The 24,266-nt window shown below is 56.3% G+C and overlaps 3 protein-coding genes across 8 annotated transcripts in view; 2 read left to right on the top strand and 1 right to left on the bottom strand.

The window, feature by feature from the left end:
* The window catches only part of GPT (glutamic--pyruvic transaminase), a gene marked incomplete at its 3' end in the record, with an annotated part of 159,925 nt that overhangs the window by 36,122 nt on the left and 99,537 nt on the right, over nucleotides 1-24,266 (top strand). The window lies entirely within an intron of this gene.
* The window catches only part of ARHGAP39 (Rho GTPase activating protein 39), a 97,262-nt gene that overhangs the window by 20,471 nt on the left and 52,525 nt on the right, over nucleotides 1-24,266 (bottom strand). For all 6 annotated transcript variants that reach the window (XM_082720330.1, XM_082720332.1, XM_082720328.1 and 3 more), the window contains 2 exons: nucleotides 19,049-19,483; nucleotides 5,259-5,342 (listed from right to left, as the gene is read on the bottom strand). In XM_082720330.1, coding sequence (XP_082576456.1) covers nucleotides 5,259-5,342; nucleotides 19,049-19,483 — 519 coding nt within the window. The remainder of the gene's footprint in view (nucleotides 1-5,258; nucleotides 5,343-19,048; nucleotides 19,484-24,266) is intronic.
* Nucleotides 16,910-22,898, top strand: LOC309859574 (uncharacterized protein). Its single transcript, XM_082720378.1, has 3 exons — nucleotides 16,910-18,510; nucleotides 21,478-21,869; nucleotides 22,320-22,898. The coding sequence occupies exons 1-3, from the start codon at nucleotides 18,297-18,299 to the stop codon at nucleotides 22,695-22,697; spliced, it is 984 nt and encodes a 327-aa protein (XP_082576504.1). The 5' UTR covers nucleotides 16,910-18,296; the 3' UTR covers nucleotides 22,698-22,898.

The following is a 24,266-nucleotide window of genomic DNA, read 5'->3' as shown; positions in this document are numbered from 1 at the left end:
CGCTCCAAGATTTTATTTATTATTTGACAGAGAGAGATCACAAGCAGGCAGAGGCAGGCAGAGAGAGAGGAGGAGGAAGCAGACTCCCCATTGAGCAGAGAGCCCGATGCGGGGCTCGATCCCAGGACCCTGAGATCATGACTTGAGCCGAAGGCAGCGGCTTAACCACTGAGCCCCCCAGGCGCCCCTCTGGCCCACTTCTTAAGGGTATTGCTTGTCTCCTCCTTGTGTATGTTAGGGACTAGTCCTTTATCACAGGTAGCTTTGTAAACGCTGTCCCAGGCTGTGCCTTGTCGTCCCATTCTCCTGCTACTGTCTTGAACAGCAGAGATTTTCATTTTCATCAAGTTGAGCTGATCAGCTATTTTGCTCGCAGATGGTGCCTTTGCTGCTGTATCTGAAAATCATTGCCACACCTGAGGTCGCCTAGGTTTTCTCCTTTGTCATCTTCTAGGAGTAAGTTTGTGTATGATCCATTCTGAACGAATTTTTGTGAAGGGGGTCAAATCTGTGTCTACATTCATTTTTTACACGCACTCAGCCGATCCAGCACGTTCATTGGAAAGACTACCCAAGACTATCCTTACTCCACTGACTGCCCCTGCCCCCGTCAAAGTCGGCGACTACACTGTCCGGATCTACTCCCCAGCTCTCTACTTGATTTCTCCACTCTTTGCCAACACCACATTGTCTTCATTGTGGTAGCTTTGTAGTCTTTTTTTTTTTTTTTTTTTAAGATTTTATTTGTCAGAGAGCGTGGAGCACCAGCAGGAGGAGAGGCAGAGGGAGAAGTAGGCTCTCCTCTGAGCAGGAAGCCCGATGTGGGATTCGATCTCAGGACGCCAGGATCGTGACCTGAGCCAAAGGCTGTTGCTTAACTGGTTGAGCCCCCGGGCGCCCCACAGTAAGCCATGAAACCGAGCAGTACTCACCCTCCGGCCTGTTCCACTCAAACTGTGTTCGGTATTCTGGATCTCCTGCCTCTCCATATAAATGTTAGACTGAGCTTGTTGCTGTCCCCAGAATAACTTGCTGGGATTTTGACTGAGGTGGCACTGAGTCTATGTGGCGCACGCTGGGAAGAACCAACACTTTGACAACAGTGAATTTTCCTGTCCACAAAAACGGGATACCTCTCCGTTTATTCTTTGCTATAGTTCTTTGCTATCTTTCCTTAGAGTTTTGCAGTTTTCCTCATATAGATTCTTTTCTTTTTTTTTTTTAAAGATTTTATTTATTTATTTGACAGACAGAGATCACAAGCAGGCAGAGAGGCAGGCAGAGAGAGAGAGGAGGAAGCAGGCTCCCCGCTGAGCAGAGAGCCCGATGCCGGGGCTCGATCCCAGGACCCTGAGATCATGACCTGAGCTGAAGGCAGAGGCTTTAACCCACTGAGCCAGCCAGGCGCTCCCCTCCTCATATGGATTCTGTACATATTTTGTTAGATTTATACCTATGGGTTTCATTTTAGGGGGTACAAATGTAAGTAGTATTAACTTCAAATTCCACTTGTTCATTGCTAGTATATAGGAACGCAACTGACCTTTTAAACTTACCTTGTATCCTGAAAACTTGCTCTAACCACTTATTAGTTCTAGGTGGTGGTGGTTGTTGGTTTTTGATCAGTTCTTTAGGATTTTCTACACAGATAAATTTAGACTGAAATTCTGATGACAAACTGTAGAGATCACTTGAGGCTCTGGATTCATTTTTGCTTCTGACAGGCAGCTGGGCAAAGGGCAGATAATCTGAACCCCATGTGGGACTGAGCTGACTGGAAACCAGGGTTGGGTCTGAGGGCTGGTCTACTTATGGCTCGTCCTGCTCCTGGGTGTAGCCTTTCTGGAGCCCGGGTGGAAACCCGGAAGGTTAACTAGGGCTCTTTCCGTGGCCCCTGAGCTCTGATGGTTGGAGCCAATGGAACCACCCAGTGGCCAGTTTGGCTTCTCAGCCTCTCAGCTGTGCTGAGGGACAGGCAACATCGTATGTGTGCTGAGTAGCACTGACCTCTCCTCAGCCCTCAAGTCTTCACTCCTTATTAGATCTCTGAGGACTTCAGAACAATTTTGTCTATTTTATTCTCTGTGTGCAGGCTGGTCTCAGGTAACTCAATGCAGTGGTGACTGCAAAAGTGGAAATCCCAAGTGTTTAAGAAACCAGTTGTATGGTTTGCCACCTCTGGCCCTGTCCGCTACTGCTGGACCTTTCTGGACAAGGTCATGACTTCCAGGGACTGGGGCTGGGAAAGGGAGGCCTTGGAGAACACGGGCCAGTGACTGAGAGTGGACTGAGAGCACGAAGGCCCTTGCCAGCTGCGAGGCAGCCCACCCCAACATACCAGGTGCCTGGCCCGCCCCGCACAGCCGGGATCCAGCCGTGCCAGCGGACAGAGATGCCCAGCAGCTCAGTCTCACTGTCCTGAGGCAAAGTCCGAGTGGCAGGACTCGGGGTCAGGCTGCCATTCCTGGGGACTCTGCTCCTTGCTGCTGGAGGCAGAGGGAAGGGTGGTGGTTCATGTGTCAGGGCCCAGCAGACCCTGAGGACTGGCTTGGGGATCCAGAGATCTGGGACTGGACTCCAGCCTGCCAGTCCCTGGCTGTGGGGCTTGGGAAAATCACTTGCCATCTCTGACTCAGTGTCCTCATTTATCCTCAGGAGGGTCGAGTCACAGAATGTGCATCCGATAAAGTCCTTAGCTCAGTGCTGACACACAGGAGACACTTGGCGTGAAGCATTCTTTCCGCCCTCTCTTCCACCACTCAGCAGACAGTGACCCAGCCCTGGTGCCGGGACCTGTGGGGCTGTGAGGTGGAAAATGATCCTTGCCTGCTGAACAGTGCTGAGCGCCGCGGCCGGAGGAGGCCCCTGCGGCCTGTCAGTGGTGGGCCATCAAAATGGTGCCGTAGGATGAGGAGGCTAAGGAAGTGTCAGGGTCCAGAGCACACGAGAGGCTCAGATGACACACCTGTTTCAGGACCCAAGAACAGTTCCATCTAGTCAGGGCAGAAACGGGAGAGACCGAGGCAGGGGGAAGGCAGACCCATGGCCTTGGCCTCCACCATGCAAAACGCGCCCCTGGGCCGAGCGAGAGGCCGAACTCCCAGCACCGCAGCGTGCGTGTGCACCCTACGGAAGCCACGCCAGGCCTGAGGCCCATGCAGGAACCTCTGGGTCATGGACTCCAAGTCACACTTGGGAAAATGGGCCCAGAGATGGCCCTTGGTCACGGAGAGGAGGAGCCCAGCAGCCAAGAGGGGCTCACCACCGCGGGGTTCACCACCGCCGGGCTCACCACCGCGGGGCTCACCACCGCCGGGCTCACCACCGCGGGGCTCACCACCGCACCGGCAGCTTCAGGTCTTGTCGTCAGGCCAGGCCTTTCCACAGCCCCATACCCTGTGCTCCCACCTGACCCCACGGCTCTGCTCTTCTTCGGGAAGCCCTCTTTGAAGCCCTACATCCAGCTCCCAGGCCCTGCTGCCTGCCTCTGGTGCATTCCTCCACCTCTGACCACTGGGTGGCCACATGGCCCAACTGCCTGTGGCCACCCTTTCTACCCAGTCCGACCTCCCTGGCCTGCCCTCAGACCTGTGTCCTTATGGTTCCCCAAACCCAGGAAAGCCTGTCCCTCACCCATGCCTTAACCCCACATCAACTCTACTAGGTCGAAGTGCCCAGGCAGAGAGTCACAGCTTCTCTACATAAAACGAGACGACTGCTTGGTCTGGTTTTCAGGGACTCTTTCAATCCATGAGGGAAGGATGAGACATCCACGCACGGAAATGCTGGAGAGACCCCAGCAGGGCATGCGAAGGGCAGGAGCAGGGGAGGCTCCATTCAGCTCAGACTACTTCTCCACAGCCTCTTCTCAAAAGGAGAACAGAGAGCACCTCACACGGTCACAGCCTGGGGAACTGAGGCCTTGTATGTGGACGCCGGACCCCTGTAATGGAACCTTGCTCATGCGGACAAGAAACTGTACACCTGAAGTTCTGTTTGGAAAACCACCTGAACTGTGCGGCCTCCGACGGCCCCGCAGCACTTCGGGTCTGCCACAAGCCGACAGGCTGTCTGCCAGGCGTCCGGTCACTGCCCTTGCCCTGCTCAGGGAGCTAACCAGCACATGGACTTAGGCGGGTAGCACAAGCCTCCCCCACTCCCCGTCCCCCTCACAGACCCTGTTCACAGTGCGGGAGGGAGGGCGAGTCTCGTGCCTAGTCCGAGCAGACACTCTACCTTCCCGTTCTTCCTACTCTGGCTGGTTAAGTACCTTTGTTCCTAAAACTGCAGTGTTCCCTTTTCATATCCAACTCAGGAGCCCCCAGGACAGCAGAGCCGGGGCCCCAAGAAGCCACCAAAGACCAGGTGGGCATGGGCTCCCTAAAGGGTGTGGGGGACTTGAGAGGCAGCCTGCCAGAGCACTGCACAATCCACAGGAAACAGGACGTCTGAGGGCCTGCCCTGAAATACCTTCACTGCAGCAGGCGCCCCGAGGGCCCACCCAGTCAGCCCCCTCTGCACCCTGCTTTACCGAGGACACGGAAGCACAGGGGCTACAAAACCTACCCACCGGCATGCGCCCATACCTGTGGACCCAGGTAGGCTCGGATCCCATTCCGCATCAATAAACCCGCCAGCTCTCCCAAGATCAACGTTTCAGTTGTCTGAGCGAACCCCAAAGGCCTCTCAGGTCTTCAGATCCCTCCCCAACCCTGGTATCTCTCCTGCTGGTCCGTGTTGAGGGCTCCTAGGCTACCTGGAGGCACAGCATCCTGCCTGGACCTACGGGCTGGCTGAGGATGGCCCCAGTCTGACAGAGGGTGGTGTCTGGAACCCGGCAAGGCCAAGCCGGGACCAAGAGAAACCAACGTCCACTTCCCTCCTTATAATGAATACCAACCTTCCCAACTTCACCCAGGAAGCGCTCTGCTCAGGCCTGGAGCTCGAGGGGAGGATTTGTGCGGAGGAGTCCCCCGGGGACTCAGCCCTGTTAGGGGCAATGGCTCCATGGCTCCCCATTTGGGTGGTGACAAGCTTCTTCCACCTTCCTGGGAGCTGCCACGTGAACCGGGGGACCACTCCAAAGGCCTCTGCCCAGGTGCTGGTACCTCATAGCCCCCCTCACGTCTCTCTGGCCAGTACGGGACCTCACATGCTTCCTGACTCTAGAGCCAGACTCTTCTCCAGCATCCCCTGAGTTCGAGGAAAACCACCCTCCGGTCAGGAGACAGGACCAAGTGTGAGCCACTGGGTTCTACCTGTAGTGAAGAAGCTGGCCGTCCGCATTATAATCCCGGTAAATCTCATAGTCCTTCTCGAGGAACACTCCTGGTGGGGAAGAGCTGGAACACAGGCAAATGAAATGAAGACATGAGCGTAAGTGAAATAACTTAAAAGACCTGCAACATTCCAAACAACCAGCCTTTCCCTTCTCAGTATGGGAGTGTCATTCTTTTAGTTTTTCAGGAAAATACCCCAGTGTCCAGCCCACAAAGCTATCCCCTTCATCAGGTCAAAGGGTTACTTCCTCTGCCCTAAGCCTGCCTCACTGCACATGGTCTCGACAAAATGGACTGGAGACCCACCTGCCCTCCAGCGGGGACAGCTCCGCTGCAGCCCTGTCCACAGGCTGGGGGACAGGCACAGACACTGACTGTCCCATCCTGAATTTTAGGAGCTCACATGACTTGGAACTGGGGATTCTACTCTAAGGCCATACTGGTGGATTAGTAAGAACCATGACTTTAGGGGTGGTTGGGTGGCTCATTCATGAAGCATTTGCCTTCAGCTCAGGCCATGATCCCAGGGTCCTGGGATCGAGCCCTGCATTGGGCTCCCTGCCCGCTGGGAAACCTGCTTCTCCCTCTCCCACTCCTGCTTGTGCTCCCTCTCTTGCTGTGTCTCTCTCTGTCAAATAAATAAAAGCTTTAAACAATAACAACAAAAAAACCTCCATGACTTTGATCAGATGACCTGAGAAGGAAGCAGTGTTAGAAATACTCTCACAGTGGGGATAGGAGGGGTGTGCGCCTGGGTGGCGCAGTCAGTTGAACATCCAGCTCTTGATTTCGGCTCAGGTCATGATCTCAGGGTCCTGGGATCGAGCCCCAAGTCAGGCTCCACACTCAAGGGGGAGTCTCCTTGAGGCTCTCCCTCTCCCTATGCCTGTCCCCCTGTTCTTTCTCTCAAATAAATAAGTCTTAAAAAAAAAAAATACTCTCACAGGGATGATAAACTTCTTAAAAGTGGGGTTGTGGAGCATAACAGGCCCTCACTATCTGGGAAATATATTAGTGGGTGATTATCTTGATTATCTTGGCAGATGTTCAAAGACATGATCAAATTAATGTCTATGATTTAAAAACTCAGTAACGGGGTGCCTGGGTGGCTCAGTGGGTTAGAGCCTCTGCCTTCGGCTCAGGTCATGATCCCAGGGTCCTGGGATCGAGCCCTGCATCGGGCTCTCTGCTCAGCAGGGAGCCTGCTTCCCCCCCCCCCCTCCGCCCCGCTTCTCTCTGCCTGCCTCTCTGCCTACTTGTGATCTCTGTCAAATAAATAAATAAAATCCTAAAAAAACAAAAACCAAAAACTCTCAGTAATTCAGAAGTAAAAGAAAATTTACTTAACTCGATCAAGAATACCCACATGAAATTCAAGGCCTTCACAATTTTAGTAGTAAAAGGCTGAAAGCATACGCATAAAGTCAGAATGAGAGAACACCTACTCTCACCACTGTATGTCATAATTTTGGAAATGCTAGTCAATGCAGTAAGACAAAAAAGGAAAGAGATTTAAATATTTGAAAGAGACAAAACTGTCATTAGTTGTGACCCTAGAGAAAGTAAAGGAATCAACGGAGCAGCTACTGAAGGTATTAGGGAGACTTGTAATTCATCACTTGTGTGATAGAGAAGACGAACAGCTCTTCTGTGTATTCGCAGAAACTTCTAGAACAGAGCGCACCTTCATCACAGCAATAACCCCAGACGTATCACAAAATCCCAGGCCCAAGTTAAAAAGGAGTACATTGGAGGCGCCTGGGTGGCTCAGTCGTTAAGTGTCTGCCTTAGGCTCAGGTCATGATCCTGGGATCCTAGGTTCAAGCCCTGCCTGGGGCTCCCTGCTCAGCAGGGAGCCTGCTTCTCCCTCTGCCAGCTCTGCCTGATCTGCCTACTGCTCTCTCTGACAAATAAATAATCTTAAAATAACTAAATAAAAAGGAGTACATTAGATCAGTATGAATAAAACTATAAATTTTGGGGCCCCTGGATGGCTCAGTGGGTTGAGCCTCTGTCTTCGGCTCAGGTCATGATCTCAGGGTCCTGGGATCGAGTCCCACATTGGGCTCTCTGCTTGGCAGGGAGCCTGCTTCCCCCTGCTTCTCTGCCTGCTTCTCTGCCTACTTGTGATCTCTACCTGTCAAATAAACAAGTAAAATCTTAAAAAGCAAACAAAAAACTATAAATTTTCTATTAAGGTACACAGAGGAATCAGAATACATACAAGGTTCCTTGCACAGGAAAACTCAATAATTATGAAGATATAACTTTAAAATTGGTTGGGGTGCCTGGGTGGCTCAGTGGGTTGAGCCGCTGCCTTCAGCTCGGGTCATGATCTCGGGGTCCTGGGATCGAGTCCCGCATCGGGCTCTCTGCTCAGCAGGGAGCCTGCTTCCTCCTCTCTCTCTGCCTGCCTCTCTGCCTACTTGTGATCTCTGTCAAATAAATAAATAAAATCTTAAAAAAAAATTTGGTTAATACACTTAATGTAATTTTAATAACATTTCCAATAGGAAGGAATGTTTTTAGAACTCAGAGTGTTTGGAAAGTTAACCCCCAAAAATAAACAAGTAAAAATAACTCAGAACAAGTTCAGAAATTATAATGGGAGAGATAATTTTTACCATTAGATACTTCACATGTACACTAGAAACAAACGTGTCCAGCAATGGGAGCTCGTATTCTCAGTATTGTTCATACTGAGAAACAGAATGTTTGTGGAAATACTGTTATAGTATTTAATTTCTTTTTAAAAGATTTTATTGGGGCACCTGGGTGGCTCAGTGGGTTAAAGCCTCTGCCTTCGGCTTGGGTCATGATCTCATGGTTCTGGGATCCAGCCCTGCATCGGGCTCTCTGCTCAGTGAGGAGCCTGCTTCCTCCTCTATCTCTCTGCCTGTTTCTCTGTCTACTTGCGATCTCTGTCAAATAAATAAATAAAATCTTAAAAAAAAAAAAAGATTTTATTTATTTGGGTGGGGGAGAGCGCAAGCAGAGGGAGAAGCAGGCTCCCCCTGAGCAAGGAGTCTGATACCGGGCTCGACCCCAGGACCCTGGGATCAGGACCTGAGCTGAAGGCAGACGCTTAACTACTGAGCCACCCAGGCACCCTTGCTGTAGTAGTTTCAGAACTGCAAAGGTAAATGCCAGAGAACTGAGAGAGAGCATTCAGTGGGTTTTAAAATTTTTCTTCTGTCAAACTATATGTACTAGAAAGTACAACTAATGTGCATTGCTTCGCTAATACAAAAGTTATTTTAAAAGCTGAATGAATGAATGGCTAATGTTAACAGTGGCTGCTGGTGTTTTTGTAACACATAATCATGCTACAGAACAAACAGCTAGAAACATGAAAAATGATGTATCACGCAAACGCAGCTGTAGGCCACCTGCATGTACATTTTCATCAGCTGGTGCATCCCTCCTCCTCCTGGAGGGCCGCCAGCAGCCGACAGGGGTCCTGCAGATCTGGGAGCACCTGACTGTTGGCCAGAGATGCAGCGACAACCCCGCCCGTTCCCTGTGCTCACAGGGGCTTTGTCACGTGTGCTCAGGCCAGGCTGGTACATGGTTCATTCTTCAAAGCTAAAACCAGCAGTTTTTCCACCATCAGACTGCCACTTTGGCCGCCTGGAGATACTCCTTTTAAATTTTGTGCTGTCACAGACCCCTGGGCCCTGACACTTCCCTCTCTGTTTCCAATTCCAGCCACCAGTGTCTAGGGCTGTCACCTCTCCTCCAGACTGCTGCTAAGCCAGGGAAGCACCCACTCCATGCTAGGTCTGGGCTGGGGGCAGGGAGACGAGGCAGGTGAGGCAGACACACTTCTGCCGCCAGAGCTCCCACTTGGTGCGTGGCCCACAGGGAACGACCCAGAGTTTCAGGAAGTGGCAGGAGCCAGACAGGGAGCAAGCCCAAGGAGGGAGGCCGGGAGCAGCTCTCTGAGAGGGGCATTTGGGCAGCAAACAGGGCAAACAGGAAACTAGGCAGAGGGACCTCAAGAGGGATAAGCCTGGCACCCCGCAGGACAGAAACGTGGCCTCGGTGCTAAGGTGCAGTGAGCTCTGAGTGAGGGTACAAAGGGGTGCTGGGGACAGATCACACGGGGCCCTCTGGGTGGGCCACATGGAAAGCCTGCCAAGCTACAGCCCCTGAGCCAAGAGCAATCCGCTGCCTAGTTTGTGGGCTAAGAATGGCTTTTATATCTAAAAAAAAATTGCTAGCAAAATGTGAAAATTACAAGAGCTAATTTGAATTTCAGTGTCCATAAGTAACAGGTTACAGGAACCCAGCCCCACTCACTGGTTTCTGTGTTGTCTGTGGCTGCTTTTGCATAGTAACAGCAGAGTCAAGTCACCCCGCCAGAGGCCAAAAGTGGGGCTCCGAGCGCTTGGTGCTGGGGCTCAGCAGAGCGCAAAGGGCAGAGATGTAGCTGTAACCCCACAGGGTTGAAGGTGTCGCACATCACCATCTTGAACAGCCTTTGTTATGTTTTTTTTTAAGATTTATTTATTTGAAAGGCAGGGGGCAGAAAGAGAGAGTCTTTGCTTTCTTTCTTTTTTTAAGATTTTTATTTATTTGTCAGAGAGAGAGCGCACAAGCAGAGGGAGAAGCGGACCCTCCGCTGAGCAGGGAGCCCTATGCAGGGCTGGACCCCAGGACCTCGGGATCATGATCTGAGCTGAAGGCAGATGCTCAACTGAAGCCCCCCAGGTGCCTCCGGGGGACAGAGTCATAACCAGTGTCTGCACTGAATGCAGAGCTCGATGTGGGGCTTGATCTTACCACTGAGGTCATGGCCCGAGCTGAAACCAGGAGGCCGAGGGGGCCACCCAGGTGCCCTGTTTGTTACATGTTTACTACGTGTGCGCGCCCACACCACCGCAGTGAGAGAAGCTGGCCCTGCCTGTTACCTCCCTGTCCCCGTCGGCACTGCCAGACCAACTGCTCACAACACCCCAACTCAGGCAACAGTTGGAAGTTTAAACAGACACTGGAATGGAAATCTCATCACAGCAGAACTACTTCACAAAACGAGAAGGACTCTTACAACAAGTCGGTTTCCAAGTGGCTCATTCATTAGCTAAACAAGGAAAACTGTTCACCGGTGACTGGTTAAATTATTATTTTTAAAGATTTTATTCATTTATCTGACAGAGACCGAGAGAATGGGAACACAAGCAGGGGGAGTGGGAGAGGGAGAAGCAGGCTCCTCGCTGAGCAGGGAGCCCGATGTGGGACTGGATCCCAGGATGCTGGGATCATGACCTGAGCTGAAGGCAGAGGCTTATGGACTGAGCCGCCCAGGCGCCCCCAGTGATCGGTTCACTTAAGTGCTGACTGCAGCAGAGAACAGAAACCTGCTGGAGACTGTCCGCCTTTCGGCAAGGACAGCTGCTTCCAGAGCTGCGGACAGTCAGCTACAGCAGGAGCCCGGGACTCACGAGGGTTTCTTGGGCTCTTGGTGGTGTCTGGGCGCTACCGACACTCCCTTGCCTTCACAAAGGAGTCAGTGGGCAGTGGGAAGCGACAGAGGAACCAGCCTCCATGCTGGGAAAGACTCTCCCTCTCGTTCTGCTCCTGCCTCTCAAATAAGTAAGTCTTAAAGAAACGTAACAAAGGCTGTGATGGAGGAACCACCACAGCTGAGACAGTCTCCCAGGAGCCGAGGAGATGCCTCCTTCCGTCCAACCTGAAGACGCACCGCAGGCGGTGACCAGGCTGGTGGTTCAGCCGGGAAGGCTCGGCCGCAGCGCTCACAGAGCCTGTGCGAACAGAGCTGAGGGGCCATGGCTGCTCGGTGTGCGTTCCCGTGGGGGTGCTCTGGGGACCCTCTGGGCCCGCACAGTGGTGCCCACTGCAAGCTTCATGTGCTCTCCTGGACTCTGCCGAAAGCAGAAGCCGAACATCCTGACCTGCCCACCAGGGGCGGCTCCACGGCAGAAACTCTTCCCAAACTCTGTGCTGAGACAGATTTTCTATTTTTTTTTTTAAGATTTTATTTATTTATTTGACAGACAGAGATCCCAAATAGGCAGAGAGACAGACAGAGAGGTGGCGGGGTGGGGGGGGGGCGTGGGGAGTAGGCTCCCCAGTGAGCAGAGACCCCCTCATGCGGGGCTCGATCCCAGGACCCTGAGACCATGACCTGAGCCGAAGGCAGAGGCTCAACCCACTGAGCCACCCAGGCGCCCCAGATTTTGTGTTTCTTAATGAACTCAAGCTAACACTGTAAGGCAAACATCACTTTTATGTGAAACTGACACCGGGAAAGTCTCATTTGGTGACAACCAGCTCTGAGTCCAGGTGGCGCCGGCTCCCTCACCGGTGTCCCCCGCTGCCAAACGTCAGGATGAGCAGGAGATGGCGTTCCCGCATCTGCATCGGACACAACCTCCACGATCGCAGCACAGTCTGGCGGGACTCGCAAGCCTCAAGCAAGAGCCGGCGCAGGAGAAACGACCCTGTTCGGAAACCCACCCTGTGGCGCACGAGGGGCTCCCCCTCACCTGAGGCGGTTCGTCATCTGCAGGGTCGAGGCTCGCGACGAGGCAACTACCCAGAGGAGAGTCGGCGAGAACCGGTCGATGCCCTCCGAACGCGGCTCCCGGACCGGCCGGCGCGGCCAGGGGGACGACGTCCAAAGACCAAAGCCACAGAGTCGCGTCACCAGCCTCAGCAGCCGGGCGCGCGCGGTCCCGGGGTCGGGGCGGCTCCCTCGGACCCCCCGACCCCCACCCCGAGCCGCCGCACCGGCGTCCTGCTGTGCCTGGGCCCGGCCAGGCCTCCCTCCTGCGGCCGCGCCCACCCGCTCCTGCAGGAGCCGCCGCCTCCGAGCGCCCGCGCGAGGCCTCCCAGGGCGCAGGCCCCGCGGCAAGTGCGGTGCGCGCGGAGAGAAGACCCGCCGGAGGCCGGCCCAGAGCGGGCAGGTGGTGGAGGCGCTGCCGGGAGCAGCGCGTTGCTAGGGCCGGACGCGTGCGCCCCGAAGCGAAGCAAAAAGACTGACCGCGTTGAGCCGGGACGACGGACGCGGGAAGCGCCTGCGGCCGATGCCTCGGGGGACGGGGCAAGCTCGGGGGCGCAGCGCGCCGGGTCCGCGGAGACGCGGGGAAAGGAAGGAGGAGAATCCGAGCGCCTCCGAGAGCCGCGGCCTGCTCGGCGCGACCAGCCCCGGCCGGACGGACCGGAGACCGTGAGAAAGGCCTCGACGGACCCCAGCCGCAGCCCTAACCCAACCCTACGGCCTCCGGGCTGCGGAAGCCCCCGACAGCCCGGGGGAGGAACACGGCGACCACGTGCGGGAGACGCGGGCACAATCGGCCGCCGGGGACGGTCTCGCGGGTGCAGCGAGGGGAGAACCGGCGTCGGGCAGCGCGGTCGAGGCCCAGGAGGGCGGCCGCGCGGGGACGCCCGACCGCCAGGGCCCGCCCGTCCGCCCGGGCCCGCGGCGCCGCACACACGCGCTTCCCGCGGCGCCGCACACGCGCACGGCCGGCGTCGTCCCGCGAGGGCTCGGGCCCGGGGCGTCCGGCCCCGACACCGCGCAGACCCGAGGGGCGCCGGGAACCGGAGGCGGCGACGACCCACGAGCGTGCGACACGCGCTCCTTCTCCTCACGCCTCGTCCCGGGGTCCGGCCGCGCTCGGGAGCGTCGCCGGGCGTGGCCCCGACGGCCGGACCCCCGCCCCGAGGAGCACGACACAGCGCGGGGTGAAGCGCCGCGAAAGGAGGTCCGCCCGGCCCCAAACGCGAAGCGCAGGACACGCGGCCTGGCGACCGACTCAGCCTCGCCGGACCCGCCGCTCCCCGGCCGCGAGGAGAGGCGAGGCCGCGGCCCGGAAGAAAGTCCCAGTCAAAGCCTAAAACCCGGTGGAAAGGCGGGAGGAAGCGAGGCCGCGTCACCAGCTCCCAAGAACCTGGGGCGTCTGCATCCGACCGAGCCGACTCCGCAGCAAAAACCCTAACAGCCGCCGAGAGCGCCGTTTTCGGAAGGAAAAGGGGCCCCTTCGCCGAGCGGCGCCGCGCGGACCCGGGAAGTCCCCCGGCCGGCCGCGCGGACCCGCCCCACGAGCGCCGCCCGAGGAGCGCCGGGCGCGCAGGGGGGGCCGCCGGGGCCGGGCCGCGAGCCTCCCGCCGCGGACGGCGTCTCAGCCCCGGCCGGGTCCCGGTCCTCGTCCCGGCGCCGCGGACAGCCCCGCGCGGAGCGGCTCGCGAGCGGAGGAAGGAGGCCGGGCCGCAGGCGGGACCGCGACCCGAGGCGCCGAGGGCGGCGGCGGAGCTCGTCCGCGGTTCGCCGCACTCCGCGCGCTCCGGTCCCGGCGGCCGAGGGGAGCCCCGCGCCCTGCTGTCCTGCGGGGAGACGCGGCTCCGCTCGGTCTGCGCTCCCGGGACGCCGACGCAGCGTCGCTCTTCCGCCCCGCACTTCCGCTCTGGACTTCCGCCCCGCACTTCCGCTCTGGACTTCCGCCCCGCACTTCCGCTCTGGACTTCCGCCCCGCACTTCCGCTCTGGACTTCCGCCCCGCTCTTCCGCCCCGCACTTCCGCCCCGCACTTCCGCGCGTCACTGCTCTGCAGGACGCGTCTCCACGTCGGACCCCGGCGGCTGCGGGCCACTTGCGCTGGCTCCGCGAAAGGAACACCAGGGCTGGGGACTGACGACCGCACACGCCTGGCGCGACCCGCACTCACAGGGCACCAGCGGCCCGGCAGGGTGGGCGCTCCCCAAAACCCAAGTCAGGGTCCCCTGGGAACGCCGCCTGGACCTCCCGCAGCGTCTCCCGGATGGAGGGCGGCCCGCGACCCCGAAGACAGCAGGGCTCCGGGGCCGGGCCGCTGCGAGCAGACACGCGGGCACCAGCATGGCCAGGGCGGAGGGGACAGTTTAGAAGATGAAGAGCGAGTCCTTCCTAGCGCCCCAGGAAAGGAGCCCCAGACAGATTCAGGCCTCAGTGTGACAATAAAACTGTGAGGCAGGGGCGCCTGGGGGGCTCAGTGGGGTAAGCCTCTGCCTTCGGCTCAGGTCATGGTCTCAGGGTCCTGGGATCGAGCCCTGCGTGGGACTCTCTGCTCAGCGGGGAGCCTGCTTCCTCCTCTCTCTCTGCCTGCTTGTGATCTCTGTCTGTCAAATAAATATATTTAAACAAAACCAAACAAAACAAAAAACTGTAAGGTGAAGGCGGGACATGCAAGGGAACGGGTGTCGGCCAGGAAGAACTTTTTATTTAAAATATTAAATGCATAAACCACAAGGACAAAAGACTGATCAAGGAGGCTGCATGAAAACCAAGGACAAAGGACCCAGTAAGCAGTCAGGTGGCAGAGGACAGGACGCCCGTAACATCTACGAGGATCAATGAGCAATTGATATTAGCAACATACAAGGAACTCCTGCCAACTACCCAGAAAGTAAAACAGCAACTGCAGGGGGAAAATGATACCAAACTAAGCAACAAATGGTGAACGCGCTCATGAAGAGAGAATGAGCCTCAGAGGCAAAGAAGAAATGAAAACGAGTGGGCCGGCAAGACCCCCCCCAGTAAAGCCCGGTGCTGGGAGCCTGTGGCAGCCGCACAGACCCCAGGACCCTCACCCAGACCCCTGGTGGTGGAGCTGCAGGGCCACCCCACAGTCGGAAGAGCAGCACCCCAACTGAGGACCCACACACGATGAGAGCACACGTGGACCACAAGACACACGCCAGGTGCATGGGGTGTGAGCAGCCTGCGGACAACCGCGGGAGAGGGCCACAGAGAAGACTGTGCCTCAAAGGACACCGAGACCATCAACCAATCCCTTTGCTGGGTCAGTGAGCTAAGGAGACAGAACAGCAAGTGTCCTGCCAACCCAGAGACAGGTGTCCAGAACTGGCGACCAGTAAACCCAACAGCTATCAATTATTTATAAGAAACACACCCAAAGTATAAGGAAAGGACTGTAGTTTGGGGAGACATGTTCAGAGGTCAAAGCAGCAGTGTTACGTGATATCAATCCGACTTCAAGGCAACGAGAGGGGAAACAGGACAACTACTTGACGACAAAAGCGGTTAATTCCCAAGGAAAACCTAACAGTCCCAAATTCACGCAGGACCAACCCACAGCTCCAACACAAGCGGACAGATGAAAAGGAGAAACAGATGAATCCTAGCAACCCAGGAGACTCAACCCCTTCAGAAGTGACACACCAGGCAGACAAAAAATCAGTAAGAAACTTGACTGATAACAACAGATCTGACCTTACCAACACACAGAGAACATTAGACCTAACAAACAGGGGTAAGAAATTATTTTTTAAATATTCAGAAGACCATTTACAAAATTCAGGATTTAAGCCACAAAGCAAATCTCAAAAATAATACTAACAAAAGCCTCCCCCATGTTTTCTGACCAAAATGAAATTACGTTGGCAATGAAGAACAAGAATGAAAAATAACCCATAGTTTTAGAAATAAGGACATTTGTAAGTTACAAATCAGTCAAAGAAGAAACCATAATTAAAACCAGGAAATATTTGGGGTGCCTGGGTGGCTCAGTCAGTTGGGTGTCAGATCTCGGTTTCAGCTCAGGTCATGATCACAGGTCCTGTCGAGTCTCCCACTGGGCCCCCTGCTCAGCGGGGAGCCTGCTTCTCGCTCTGCCCCTGCCCCTCCCCCATGTGTGTGCGTGCACCTGCTCTCTCCCCCCTCCCTCGCCCCTCCCTCACTCTCACGCTCTCACTCTCAAATAAAATATTAAAAAAAAAGTTAGCAATCTCTATTTTGAAAAGTACACAGAACAAGTATTTTAGGAATGCAAGGAACACAGAATTGAATGCCAATTGCAGGAATGTCCCTGCTCCAGAGGCCAGAAGTCTAAGCTCCAGCTGTGGGCGGGGCTGGCTCCTTCTGGAGGCTCTGGGGGACAACTGTCCCAGGCCTTTCTCCAGCGGCTGGTGGAGCTGGCAGTCCTGGGCATCCCAGGGCTTGTGGACACATCGCTCGGTCTCTGCCTCCGTGGTCATCGGTCTTCTCCTTGTGTCTCTGTTCTTACGAGGACATCCGTCCTACCTGGTTAAGGCTCACCCTCTCTGATGTAACCTCACTCATCACATCTGCAAGAGCCCTATTTCCAAGTAAGTTCCCATGCTGAGCTCCTGGGGTTAGGACTTCAGCCCATCTCGGGGGGTCACAGGCCAACCAACACCAGTATCAGTAGACTTAGCAAATATACTTGATAAAACAGTACATCCATTCACAAAAGCCTGACAACAGAAGGGGGTACTTCCTGTGCCCGACAATGTCACCACATCATCAGGACAGCAGGCACGCAGGCTCAGCCCTGGGGCAAGGCCAGGCACTGGGGCTAGAAGCGCAGGAGCCCAGCAAACGCGGCAGAAACAAGACTGAAACATACGAGTCGACCTGCATGTTAACAGGAAAGATCAGAAGACCGGACTTTAGGAAGGGATATAAAGTAGATACAGGGGCGCCTGGGTGGCTCAGTGGGTTAAAGCCGCTGCCTTCGGCTCAGGTCATGATCTCAGGGTCCTGGGATCGAGCCCCACATCGGGCTCTCTGCTCAGCCGGAAGCCTACCTCCCCCGCCCCCCACCCGCCTGCCTCTCTGCCTACTTGTGATCTCTGCCAAATAAATAAATAAAATCTTTAAAAAAAATAGACGCAAGTCCTTTGCAGAGAGAAGTGCTAATGCACACCATCTTATCGTGGGAAAAGACAACGTAACAGAGATGCCCATTTCCCCTGAGCTGACCCATAAACTCAGCACAATTCTAACCCAAATCCAAACAGGACTTGTGCTGGAAATCCTGACCCGGAGCTGATGCAGTAACCCCACATCCCCACAGAACATGCGAGGCTCCGGAAGAGGACAGTCCCGCCCCGGACAGCACAGCACAGAGCAGAGAAGGGCCGCCAGAGAGAGGGGGCGACAGACACATCTGCCTACAGAACCCTAAAAAGAATCCAATCTCTCCACCTAATTACAGAGATGAGTCAGCAACCAATAGGATAAAGAATTCAAAATCCTCACACCCCGATGAACAACGGAGACTCTGTGTGGTGAGCCCAGAGGCTGCGGAAGCTGACTGACAGCGGGAGTGCGGGAGGGCGGCTGGGCGGGGGCACAGCGGGGGTCGCACAGGGAACCAGAGGCAGAGCCCACACCTATTTGCTTTCTCCTGGGTGCTCACCCCAGGAGCTCCTCAACCTCACCAGGGGAAGTGCCACTTTCCGGAGGCGACCCCCCCAGCGTCTCCTTAGGCCCACCCAGCCACCGCCTCTTTGGCTTCTGACCTCTGGGGAGAGTCCAAGGTAGGGGCCAGGGCCGGCCGCCCCAAGATATGTCACCACAGCAAACTGATTATTTTGCACGGAAGCAAGGTCAGACGCCACTCTGTCCCCCGAAAGCTGAAGTAACCCTTCCACGTGGAGAACACCCTCCCTGGAGGGGCAGTAAAAAGACACACTTCTTGGGCACCTGGGGGCCTCAGTCATCAAGCGTCTGCCTTCGGCTCAGGTCATGCTCCCGGGGTCCTGGGATCGAGTCCCGCATCGGGCTCTGCTCAGCAGGGGGCCTGCTTCTCCCTCTGCAGCTGCCCAGGCTTGTGCTCCCTCCCCTGCCATCTCTGTCAGTTAAATAAATAAATAAAAATCTTTAAAAAAGAAAAAAGCCTCCCTTCTCACCAGAGGTAGGTGCTTCCTCACGGAGCGAGGCGGACATCACCTCAGTCCAGACTCTGCGCAGAGTTCCTCCTAAATAAAGCTCCCAAAGGTCTGCTCTCTTTATCCTGACGATTCCTCACTAATTCACTGTCTCCTTGTCTAAAAAATATAAAAACTACCTGTGTTGGCCATTTCCTGGGGTCTCAATTTCATTACTGGACTTCTATGCATGAAATAAAACTGTTTTCTTCCTCCTGTTAATCTGACTTATGTCATTTTAATTCCAAACCCAGCCAGAAGAATCCCAGGAGGAAAGAAGATTTCTGCCTCCCCAGTGCCAGCATTCCCACTGATCCGACCCATGGACGGGCCCCACCTTCCTCATCCCACTCAGGAGCGCCACAGCCGGCTGTCCAGCCCCCACAGCACCCCAAACCTGCCAGTATGCCCATCCAACTGTTCCACGCAGAACAGCGGGGTCCAGCTCCCACGGATGGTGCCAACCACCCGTTTCCATCCTGGGCCCCTCGGGCGCCCCCTTCACAGGAGGGAAAGGGACCTGCAGCATCAACCAGGTTAGATCACTTTGTGGCCTGGCCTCCGAAGCCAATTATTCGTGTCCCTCCATGCTCCCCGGCTTCTTGTCACCTCCTGTCCCCAGGGCATACTGTCCTAGCACCTTCCTGACCAGCCGATCCTGCTGGACTGGGCTCCCTGAGAGCTGGGCCCAGAGCCGAGCCAGCCAGGTGTGGGCACTGGGGTACACGGTGCTTCCGGGGGTCTGCGTCCAGTGGGTCCTAACCCCACATCCATGCCCCCAGAGTGGACAGAACCAAATGATTTCATGGTCACAAGCCAGAAAACCTCCCGCCCCAGGAGCCTCCCAACAGCCCTGCCTGGGAGAGGAGAGCCCTGAGGCCGCCCAGCAGCGGGCAGCTCCCGCCTCCCTTATCACCAACACACGCTCTTGCCAAACGGCAGCGAGGGCGTCTGGAGGGCAAGGGTGGGAGCCAGCATAGGCAACTGCGGGCATGAGGGTCGCCGCAACCCCCGCCCCCTCCGGCCCGCATGCCCGCCCGCCCGCCCGCCCGCCCCCTCACCTGCCCGCCTCACCTGCCGCTCTCCTCCTTCAGAGCCCCAAAGGCGGCCTGCCGGCTGGCCCTCCCCACAGGCTCCTGGGCCTTCTCGCCAGCGTCCAGCTCAGGCTCCAGGGACGAGCTGGTGCTGCCCTCACGGCTGACGCTGCTGGCCCTCCCGGGGCTGTTCTCCGCCGAGGCACGGGGGGACTCGGTGTTCTGCTTCAGGGTCTGCAGCTTGGCGAGGGGGATGATGTCGCAGTCCTGTGGCCGGTGCCACACGGTGCGCTGGGTGCTGGCGTTGTAGTAGTAGAAGCGGGACGTGTTGGGGTCAAACAGCTCCCACCACTGGTTCTCGCTGGTGCGCTTGATGCGGACGCCGGCCGGCGGGTCCCACACGCACTCGCCGGTGACCAGGTTGGCGTACATGCGCTCACGGGTGCGCGGCTCGATGATCTCCACCCACTCCAGCCTGAGAAAGAGCAAGAGAAGCGTCAGCAGGCTCGGGCGCCGGCCTCAGGAACAAGGGGCTCCCGCAGCCTGGCCCGGACAAGGGGGCTGCCTCCGACCGCCGGCCCACTGCCCACCCCGGGGCACCGGGCCTGTCCGCCACGTGCTGTGCCCCGCGTGCCCCAGCCGCTGTGCAGGCCCCCTCCTTGCGGAGGGCGGTGTTTGTAGACCCTGTCCCCCATCTGCCATCCCTAACACCAGAGCACCAAGTCAGACTGAAGCCCCATCCCCGACCCTCCAGAAGCTTGTTATTGACCGGGAGCTTGCCATGGACACTTGGCCAAGCACCTCCCCGCTGGCCTCCAAGGCTCTAGCTCCCTGTCCTCAGAGGAAACTGCACACAGCTTGGCTGCGTCCGGCAGGGGGCCCTGGCTGCTCTCAGTTGGCCTGGCCACCACGGGCCACCACTGGCCGTCCACCTGCAGCAGAAATGGACGCCCCGTCTTTACACCGGGCCCAGCTGAGAAGCCCGGCCGGGCTGGGGTGTGACTTGTGCTTTGGTCCATGTTCTCCCTGGGGCTCCCAGAGCGTCCCCCACCTTAAGGACACTGTTTGTTCGCTTTTGAAGATTTTATTCATTTATTTTAGAGAGAGATACAGAGAGAGCCTGAGTGGACAAGAAGGGCAGAGGGAGAATCCCAAGCAGGTTCCCCGCGGAGCGTAGAGCCCCACGCAGGGCTGGATCTCATGACCCTGAGACCATGACCCAACGCCCAACCAACCACATCACTCAGGCACCGCATCCCACCATTCCGTAATGAAAACTACAGCTATTCAGAACAAGCCACTTTTAATGTCAATATATCTGATATCAGGGTGTGTCTGGCTGACATGTAGCATATTTTTATTCTGCTCCCAAGTTTCCGCATAATAACAACCCTTGAAATGCCGCAGACGGCTGTGCAGTGTGGGGGCTCTGCGTCTGTCAGCTCTTCTACTGTTCGGGAACTGCGCGATGGGCACGCCCGTCAGCATCACAGCGCTGGCCTCCGAGCGCCGACCTGTTCGAGGCCAGATGCCCCGTGCTGGAGGGAGAAGGACATCACTTGCTGTCCGCTCCGAGCAGCTCGGAGGCTCTGGGCCTCCTTCGGGGTCAACAGATGCTTCCAGAAGCTGGTGAGGAGGGCTGGGTGAGTCCTGGGTCTGTCTCAGCCAGCACCGGGACGTGGGCACCCGGCACAGCACAGCAAGGCCAGGTGGATGGACACCACGTGCCCCCAGTCTGTGGGACAGGGTGCCCCTGTGTGGGCAGGCGGTGAGGGACAGCGGTGGCATGTGGAGCCGTGGAGAGCGCAGGAGACGGGGGCACAGGGAGAGAAGGGAGCATGGCAGGACGAGGTGCGGGACCTGCCTACGGGGCCCACGGACCCCAAGAAGGGCCAGGCGGTGCAGGCATATTCTCGAGCAGCAGGTGCGTGAGAGAGAGCGTGGAGAGGAGTCAGCAGACATCTCTCCCAGCCGGACCTCGCCTGGGAAGCCAAGAGGAGCCAGGAGCAGGCAGGGAAGGTGGCAAGGCCACAGTGTGGCCTGTTCTGTCTGACCCGAGGATAAACAGCAGCCGTCTGGATGCTGGCAGAGCCGTCCTGCGGGTGCCAGGCAGTGAGGGGCTGGGGGAGTCGGGGTCATGGGCTAGGAGGAAGCCAGCGGACGGCGAGGTGAGTCCTGTCCCATACCCCACTGGGACCGGGCACAGAGCGACCTTTTCCTCACCCCGGCCCTCCCCACCTGCCTGGCCCACAGGCCACACCCCCACCTCTCTGAGGGGGCCAGTGGGGGCCCCCACAACCGCACTCCTTAGTCCTCAACGGAACTGGGCCACTGGACACTACCGATTACCCCCTTTCACCTTCAAAGTTTTAACTTTTCGTTTTGAAACAGTCTTAGGCCATCAAGGCTGCTCTAACAGAACACGGCAGAGTGGGCAGTTTATAAACAACAGACGTTTCTTGTTTGCAGTCCGGAAGCCGGATGTGGGAGTTCAAGGTGCTGGCCGGGTTCTGGTGAGAACTGTTCCGACAGCAGACAATGCTTGTCCCTGCGCCCTCGCACAGACAGCAGACGGGGCGGCGTGCTCTCCTGGGGTGCCAGTCCCATCACGGGGTTCCACCCTCAACATCTCGTCCCCCCAAAGGCCCTGCCTCCACGCACCGTCAACACGCACAGCACGGGGGAAGCATTCAGCCTGGAACAGAAACAGCTTCACGGGAACAGAGCAGTTAAAGCGACGGTGCTACTGCCCACAGGACACAGGCAGAGATCCGCTCAGGGCGCCGTGCTCGAGCCTGGCAGGAGTGTGCGGCCGCGGCCACGGCAGCACCCCCACCATCGGCCGTGGCCCCCTCCCTATGGTGAGGACGGGCCTCATGGGAGCCGCTTCAGGCACCCGTGTGACGTCTCTGGCCTCTCCCACTGAGGACCTGCCCCCCCTCCGCGCCTCCTCGCCAGGACCCTGTCCGGGGGCTCCCGGAGTCAGACAGTCGCAGTGCGGGTAGCAGGAAACCCACACTTTTTCTCCTTCCCACCTTCCCTGTTTTCCAAGTTTCACAATGTGTTTTCACCTCACGGTGCCTTCTGCCTTTTTGGTGGAAAGTCTAGATTTTAATGCTGAACTCCTACATCTTTGCTTTTCTTCCCTGATTTCTCCTCTTTGTACCCGGTGTAAAAACTCTCCCCGACTTCTAAGTCAAAACTCCTCTCTGAAATCGACTTCTCACAGCTTTATAGCTTTGCCTCCTCTTGAAGTCGTTTCTGTATCTGGCCCTTCGCTGACTGTATGAAATTTCATTTTCCTCACGCAGGTCACTGGGCCTCTCACGACGGTCTGCACACGGCACCCCTCCGTCCACGACAGACCCAGGTCTGAGCGAGCCACCAGCTGCGTGGGTCAGTATGAACCTGCCCAGCACCCTGTCGTCCTCCCCAGGACAGCCGCGGACAACCCACATTTTCCGGAGTCCCACTCGGCTTCCTCCTCACGGGCTTCTTGGCTGCTCCGGGCCCTCAGTCTTCCCTGCACGCTCTGCTGTCTACCCCAGGAGGGCCGCACGCATGTTCCACCCAAACCATGGCACACCCACTCATCCAGGTCTCCATTAAAGGCTGTGTACACCTTTTGTCAGACTTATTCCCAGGCTTCACACACACACACTGTTGTAAATGGTATGTTTAAGCTTTAAAAAGACAAAACCATGGGGCGCCTGGGTGGCTCAGTGGGTTAAGCCTCTGCCTTTAGCTCAGGTCATGATTCCCAGGGTTCAGGGATTGGACTCTGCTTCTCTCTCTCCCACTCCCCCATGTGTGTGTTCCCTCTCTCGCTGTGCCTCTGTCAAATAAATAAATAAAATCAAAAAAAAAAAAAAAAGGAAAAAAAAAGAAAAGCACTATAACGTATACCGAGAAATGTATAGAACTTAGAAATCAGTTTAATGTGAGCAATTGTGATCCAACACTGGTGTGGCCAACACCAAGAAATAAAACAAGGCAGCATTGGAGACATGCCCAGTACACACCTCTGCTCGCCCTGAAGACACCACTGTCCTCACTTTGAAGGCAATGGCTTCCTTGTTGTTAAAGTTCTACCGTCTTGGAAGATACCTAAACAAATCCATTTAAGTATGTCTATTTTTTAATCATATATTTACCCAATAAAACTAATTCTTTTTGTGTGTTTTGTTTCTTTCACTTGCTACTGACACTCGCCGCTGCTGTCTGCTCGCTCGAACGGCTGGCCCCCAGCACTGCCCGGGCAAACCCCTGACACGGTGTTCTGTTTTGGTTTGTCTTAGTCTGTGTGTGTGTGTATGTGTGTAACCTCTGCACCCAAGTGGGCTCAGACTCATGACCCCAAGATCAAGAGTTTCATGCTCCAGCAACAGAGCCAGTCAGGCACCTGGGTCACACGTCTCTGATCGATTCTGCTGACAGGTTTTTGCCATCTGGAACCATCTTGCGCAACCATGCTGTGCACACCCTGATCCACGAGCAGAGGAGCAGAAGCCTGCAGTGGCAGGACGCTGGGTCCCAGGAGGGCACCTGACTGTCCAGAGGACCCCAACCTGCTCTCCCCCGAGCTGTTCACAGCAACACTTCTGTCCCTCACCCCAGCCTGCCTCGTGGTGTTCAATATTTGCATTGTTGACTTTATAAATTCTTTGACCGGTGCTGGTAGGTAGAAACACAGTCTGTTTTATATAATCATTTTTAAGATTTTTTAAAAAATTATTTATTGGAAAAAGAAAGACACAGAGCACACAAGCAGGGGGGGCAGCAGAGGGCAGAGGGAGAAGCAGGCTTCCCGCTGTGCAGGGAGCCCAACTCAAGGCTCGATCCCTGCACGGGATCATGACCTGAGCTGAAAATAAACGCTGAATGACTGAGCCACCCAGGCGCCCCAAGATTTTATTTTAGTTTTTATGCAGGGCTCGAACTCACAACCTTGAGATGAGAAGCCACACACTCTACCACTGGAGCCAGCCAGGTGCCCTGCCTCATAGACCTTTAAACACGGATAATTCCAATGTTGGCATTTGTTGGGTCTCACTCCTGACGTCCTGTTCGTTTCCTTATGTGTTTATCCTCAGGATCCAACTCCTCTGAGGTCCCTCTCTGTGCCTGCGACAGGACTGCTAAGCATTAGTGGAAGAAACCCAACAAGAGGGAGGGTGGGCACCATAGCGAGAAGAGAAGCTCGCAGGGTCCACCCCGGCCCTCACCAAACTGTGCACGGGACGCGGCAGAATGCTCCG

The sequence above is a fragment of the Mustela nivalis genome, assembly GCF_964662115.1.
Source record: "Mustela nivalis genome assembly, chromosome: 2".
NCBI lineage: Eukaryota > Metazoa > Chordata > Mammalia > Carnivora > Mustelidae > Mustela > Mustela nivalis.
Note: the sequence above shows the minus strand (reverse complement) of the source record. Positions and strands in the feature narration are given on the sequence as shown.